This window comes from Harpia harpyja, chromosome 8, assembly GCF_026419915.1.
Source record: "Harpia harpyja isolate bHarHar1 chromosome 8, bHarHar1 primary haplotype, whole genome shotgun sequence".
NCBI classification, from domain to species: Eukaryota; Metazoa; Chordata; class Aves; order Accipitriformes; family Accipitridae; genus Harpia; species Harpia harpyja.
Genome location: NC_068947.1, coordinates 48727603 through 48734284, shown reverse-complemented (window position 1 = coordinate 48734284; position 6682 = coordinate 48727603). Strand labels below are relative to the sequence as shown.

Here is a 6682-nt window from a genome sequence, read left to right as displayed (position 1 = left end):
TTTTGCAAGAGTGCTAGACCTATGAGACTGTCCACGTTGTCAGGTTTGATGCCTGAGGGTGTCGCAGCAGGCACCGACACCTGGAAAAGAGGCTGGGGCTGCATCCCCTGAATCACTGTGCGGTGCCTTCTCACGCCATCGTACCACACCACTCATTGAGTGACATCCCAGCCCATGTGGGAGTCAGGAGTTTTGCTGCCTGATAAGGGCAGGTCAACCACTGCTCCTCATAAATAGTGATTTTTTTTTTTTTTTTCCAGAACCAAGAAAATCAGCAAACCTGGACTGTTGGGGTGACATTTTTACCTAGTCCTCTGGTAGAAGGGTGGCAAAGCTTGATGCTGGGCAAGACAGAGCTTAACCTAGGCTGGTTAGATGGCAGCTGGTTTCCCACTTACTGATTCCATGGGTACCAACTTACCTTTTTCATGTTGCTTAAAGGAATTTCTGTTCTGCTACCCCAGATGCTTTTCCTTGTCATCTTTGCTCCCAGGTGCAGCTCCCACCTTCTCAGTGGGAGTATGGGCACATAAATGGTCAGCGCAGCTTTTGAGGCAACTGAGGAGGTAGAAACCTGAGAGGTGCTGGGCATGGGGATGCTCCCAGGGCTTCTGGCTGGGAAGAAGGTAGGGAGAAGCTTCACAAGGTGGATTGGCTGCCTGCAGGATGCAAAGGCGGCACGGCTGTGCTTTGGTGGGGAGGAAACTTTGGGTAGGGGAATGAAGCAGTGGTGCGTTTTGCAGATTTGTTAGGGGACTTTCCTAGCCAAACTGCTTATTTTCACAAAGCAAAACTAATGTGGTCAGACTTGGACGGGGAGCTGGCCGTGTGCGAGGAGTCGGTCTGTGCGAGCTCTGCTTTGAGCCTTTCCCTGGATCACCACCCTAAATTTGGAAGGGGCTCCTTTCCCCCCTTCCCACCCTCTGCTTGCATGCTCGATGCTGGATTTTGACTGATTTTTCTGTGTAGCCTTAAGGACTGCAATTAAGCTCATGACCCTAAACAACACGACTTGTTGGTGACTCTTGTGTTATTGTGGGGCCCCAACTCCAAGAACTGCTTTACTCCCTTCAGAGGTATCTCGGTCTGGTTTTTAGGTGTGGTGAACGCTCACGTCCCCCACTCTTGAATAGCAGAGTAAGGGCGGCTCATACCTTTGAACAACAAGCCGGCGATGTTTATACCGTGTGCTGCAGTGGTACCCGGTCCCATGCAGCCCGTCCCAAATAATTTGCTGCCGCTCTCTTCTTCCCTGCAGCGGTAGGCAGGCCCTGGAGAGAAGCAGCCCCCCCCCCCTCATGCTGAATCTGGAAAAGCTGTTGGGGTGCAATCTCCAACCTGTACCGGACCGCGACTCCTCACCCTGGCCCGTGTAGCATCCCTAAGGATGCAGCGGCACCGGGTTAACGGTGAGGCTGGGGGGGGGGGGGAACCCGAATTAGTGGGTGGCCAGCGCAGAGAAGGAGGGCTGGTGGGATGTACCGCTGTTTGCTGGGACGGGACGTGCGGGGGCTGACAAGCCGCAGCCCGGCGGGTTGCGGGGGCGGCTCGGGGCCGCCAGGCTGCGCTCTCGGGCCGGTCGCCGCTCCCCGCCGCCCTCCCCGGGGCTACTTACCGGGGCTTTGGGGCACGGCGGAGCCTGGGAGCGGGCGGTCCCGGGCACTGAAGCGACGCTGGTCCCGGCATCACCGTTATCATCCCCGGTGGTACCTGCCGGGGGGGGTGGGTGGGTGGGGGGAAAAAAAAAAAAAAAGGGGAAAAAAAAAAAAAAAAAGGCAGGGCTCGGCGACCCCGCTCTGCTCCCCTCGCCCGGCCCCGGGATGACGCGGCGGCGCCCCGGAGGTGGCGGCGGCGGCGGCGGGAGGTGGGTGCCGGTAGCCCTGGTAGCTCTTCTGGCCCTGCGAGGTGAGTTGCTGCACGGGTGGGAACGGAGCGCGGGAGCCACGGACGGGGCATCACCCGTGGGGTGGGGTGGGTGCCGGGGATGGGGGAACCCCCCCCCCCCCCGCCTGCCCCATCCCCGGCACCCACCCCACCCCACGGGTGATGCTCGGGAATGCGGCGGTGGGTGAGGGTTTTTGCAGGCAGGCATGGGGAAGGAGCGCTGCTCCGCTCGGCTCCTTTTGCTGCCTCTGCTGCACCATCCTTCTTACTATTATATATATATTTTTTTTTTTCTTACGGTGCTGTAAAACTTGCTTTAGGCCAGGCTTCGTTGTCTGGGCCTAGCCCCTTGATAAGCTCACCTGGGTGGGAAAACTCTGGTCTAGCCTTCAGGCCCTGAGGCAGCAGGGAACTTTCTGCAGAGATGGTGCCAGGCTGCCCCTCTGTGTCCCCCCTGTTGGGGGTCTTTCCCCGGCCTCCTCTGCCTCTTTCTCCCAGGTGCATGGCAGGCTCCTTCAGCTCAAAGTGCCTGCCCCTGGGGATGCGGAGAGATGGAGAGCACTCCATCACCTCCCGCCCCCCAGAAGCCCTTCCGAAATAAGGTGCGTACCCCCCGGTCCTCTGTGTGGAGAGGGAACAAATTGCGTGTGACAGATGCTACTCGCATCACTTGGTGCATTGCTGGAGAGCACTAGGAGATGCTGTGGTAAGGGCAACAGGAGAAACTACAGAGCGCAAAATGTTCGGACTCATCTGTTGATCAGGTGGCAACACCTTCTTTCAAGGAGTGCCAAACTTTAGAGCAGGCCTGCTCCGTCACCTTTTGTCGAGGTCTACAAGACAATTTTCTTAAGGTCTGCTCGTTTATGCAGAGGTTTGCTAAGTAGTTTAGCGGAGGTCTGCCCAGCAGCGAGCAGTTCTGCTGAGCCAGCCGGGCACTGCTGCTGCCCACCTCTGTGGCTGGGAAACTGGGAAACCTCCTGCAAGTGATCCCTGAGAGAGCAGGACAGTAAGAAATGACAGGCTTTCCCACAAGAATACCGGAGATGTCTTGGCAAGGTCTGGGTGAAATTTCCTTGCAGTCTGGATCTGGATGGAGTCTGCTGCTTGGGTAGCAGTGCCTGGCTCTCGGTGCCCTGCGAGGCGCAGCGGGCCGTTCCTCTCCGCCCTGGACCCGCTGAGAAACAAGTCTTGTGATGGACGAGGTGAATTTTCACAAATGCCTCAGCCCCGAAAGCACCCTGAGCCCCATCCTCAGGAAGCATTTTGGAGTCTGAGTTGCATGCATTAAATGGAAATTGCACCTGCTGACTTCAGAGAGATAAATTGTGGAAAAAAAAAGTTTATTAGCATTTAATTGAAAGAAACGATCTCAGCTGTTTCACACTTCATGCCATTTCTTTACTTTTTGAACTTTCCTCAGTCTGGGAACTTTCAGGTTCTTGGTGCCACAATTTTTTTTCTGCAGACATTGCAAAGGTGTAACTGTCTAGAAAGTTACTGTGCCTACTGCAGTTAGAGGCATGTAAGTGATGAAGCGTTTCTGTTATGCGATATCACTGCTAAAACATATAACAGTAACCAGATTTAAGGTTAAAATTAAAGGGGTGTTTAATTATCTCTTTAGGCAAAAAGATTGACTTGATATTTAATTTTGGTTGTTTGGTTGAGGGCAGGTAGGGACAATGACAATGGAGATGACTGGGCACAGAAACACACCTTTCCATGAAATATTTGTCTGCAATAGTGTAATAGTTTTTCTTGTGCTTTCCTTAAAGGCTTAAAGATTACCTGAATGAACCATCTGTGTCTCAAGCTTGTTTTTTTTTTCTTTTTGTCTTAGGAAAAGTCTTTAGAAGGTGGTGGTAGATGAAAATAGCTATGGTACACAGTTACTTCTGTGTTACACAGTATGGCCATATTTTCACTGGGTCTTGAATTTGAAAAGAAAACCCTGATAAGGTATAAGGAACAGACAGACACTCATGAAAGCTGAAATAAAATTGAGAGAGTTTTTTCTAAATGACATCTGCAGAAAATCAGCAAGTGTATTTCTGCTCTGAGTTGCCAAGTCTGGTAAGGAAGAGTGATATTTTTTTTTTTCCTTTTTGAGGCTTTATATTGGTTTAGAGGATAGAGAAGAAATATGATGGGGTCACATGCAAAGTGATACCTAAATGGAAGGTGAAAGGTTTAAAAGTTAAAGGATCAGAAGCTGTAAAAGTGTATATACAGAAGAAATACTTAATGCCAAACAAATGAAAAGTGTGGTGGAGGAAAGGTCCCTGGAGGTCGTTTTGTCATTCTTGCACTTTATGCCTATGATAAAATACAGTCAGGCTTTGTAGTGAAATGTCAATCAAGTATTATAGTCCCATTTTCTTACGTTGTTTTGCAATTTGTAGAATAGCAATGATTCTTTTTAACCAGAGCTAGATGACTGCTTTCTTTGGGCCTGTAATACCCATGTTTAATGCTCTTGGGACAGGGGCAGTGTCTGTGTTTTCCCTCTAAAGCATTATGAGCGTAATAACTTTTGTGGAAATAATATTTTTCAGGCTCCCTAGAGAAGTTTAGGGAAAGATAGGAGGGAATTCTGTTTAGAACTTTGAAACCAAACCTGTGATTGCAAGTCAATCCTGCTACGTAGCCAGAAATAGCACGCTGCAAATTGTCAAATGTGTTAGAAATCACACATCGGGTACAGCTAAACTGCAGAACCAACTTTTTTCTTTAACTGTATGGTGTTTGGATCCTGTGACATAGTATTGCAACAGGTGAGATGTCAGCATGTTAGAGTCTGTTGCAGCTGGATCTTGCAAGATCGGGGGGTGGTGGTGCATGTGCATGCCTGGCAGTATTGCACCAATGCAACAGCTGGTCTGCAACTTTTTACACAGGTCGGTCTTTCCAGTCCTCACCTGAATTCACCCTCCTGCCAGTCTGAGGTTATCGCGGCTGAAACCGGGTGTTTAAGTTTTGGCCTTGCAGCACCCTTGGGTTAGCCCATGTATCCTTTCCAGCCATGCACCAGGTCCTTGGTCCTAGCAAGAGAGGACTGTGGCAGTCCCTCGCTCTTCCATGCTTATGCATGGTTTGGTTTTTTTTTTTTGGAACAGATTGCCATTTGTGTCAAGCTGTGTGGCTTTGTGATGTGTAGATAAATCATTTTGCTCGCAACCTGACCTTGGTCCCCAGTGGTAGGTGCAGATGCATTAACTACTTGTGTCTCTGAAGTGGGCACCCTTCCCTTATTTTGGAAACTGATTCTTCATCTCTGTTTCTTCAGTATTGCCTCAAACCCAATTTTCTTTTGCAAGATTCGCTTCTCCGAGGGATCTCAAAGTGCCTCGAGAACAGCTATATTTAGCTGCTCAGTAGTGATATGGATATACAAAGTATGGTATAAACAACTCATTAAGAAACTTGGAAATCAGTTTTCCTGCCTTCACTGGGGAGATGTGTGGGGGTTTTTTTATTATACCAATAGTACAGACGGAGCAAGTGAGGCTCAGAGAGGCTTCGTGACCCACTGAAGGTCAGTGGCTGCTAGTAGTAGTCTTGAGTGTCTTGGTCCAAGCTGTAACCACAGGAGAATGCTTAAATTTATGCAGCAGGTTAAGCAATACTGTAATGGTACTCTTTAGGGATGTTCACTACTAAATTGTGGTGAGTCATCTATATTTAGCAGGATGCTACTATCATTGTGCTTTTTAAGTAAAGTGCTTTTAACACAGTTTATTTCAAGGAGAAGTGCATGCACTGAAAATCTGTTCTTTGTAGTTTTCTCCTCGTGGAGCATTAATGCTGCCTTCCCTTTTGTAAATGTTCAGAGAGAAATTTAGCTCCTGGTTGTTTAACAGACAGTAGCGTAACAAAGACGGTTCCCTGCTTAATACTACCTTGTGTTTGCACAGTCATTTACAAACATTAACTAATTGAGAGCCTCCAAACTTACTTTGTGAGGGCAGTCAGTTTGATTTATAGCATGGAAAACTGAAGTGTACAGAGGTGAAATGATTTGCTTGCTGTCAGGTAGGACATTTCCCCAGCCTCTCCCTTGGAGAAGTCACGATTACAGGGCTCCTAATCATATGCCACCCCACTTTTCTCTCACGTTTCATGTCTGATGCACCAGAGAGAGCACAATATTATTAACCCTGCACAGTGAACTGTTGTGGTTGTGTTTTTTCCTTATATGTTTTAATCTCTTTGGTTTTGGAGGTCACTTGTGTCCATTCTGGCTCCTGCCTTGTTTTTTATTGCTTGAGCTGGGCTGAGGACAAATGCTTTCTTTTGTCAGGATTGAGGAATTTGGCTTCGTTCTGAATGGAAATAGAAGTTAAATGCTTTGATGGTTTTGAAAGGAAATTTTTGAGAGAAATTCCATCTTGGGACAACCAATATTGTATTTCTTTGTGGAATTGTATTATTATTATCATACAAGAAAATACGCTAAGCAAAAAGGTATTTTGATGTGAAAAGTCAAACCTTTTCATCCCAAAGATGCTTAAGTCAGATGTTTCTGTATTTCTGACAGTTTTCCCCTGTTTTTTCTTTTGAAACACAGTTATGATTTTACAAAACATCCCGTGTTTGATAAGGCTTGGTTTAGTGGAAGTAGCTACAGCAAAAGCCTTTGTGGCTCCTATTTTTTTATTTCTACAGAGCATTTTAAAACCAGCAGCAGTAAAAACCAACTTGCAGCAATTGGTGGTATCTGTGTACAGTCTGTCCATCATTTTTGCCATCTTGACACATGTATGCAAACACCATGTACACGTACACGGCATTGCCC

At 48.1% G+C, this 6682-nt stretch overlaps 1 protein-coding gene across 1 annotated transcript in view; it reads left to right on the top strand.

Moving 5' to 3' along the window:
* The first annotated feature begins 1763 nt into the window (after positions 1-1763).
* Positions 1764-6682, top strand: part of IGSF11 (immunoglobulin superfamily member 11) — a 108883-nt gene continuing 103964 nt past the window's right edge. The window contains exon 1 of the mRNA XM_052794839.1: positions 1764-1905. Coding sequence (XP_052650799.1) covers positions 1821-1905 — 85 coding nt within the window. The 5' untranslated portion in view covers positions 1764-1820. The remainder of the gene's footprint in view (positions 1906-6682) is intronic.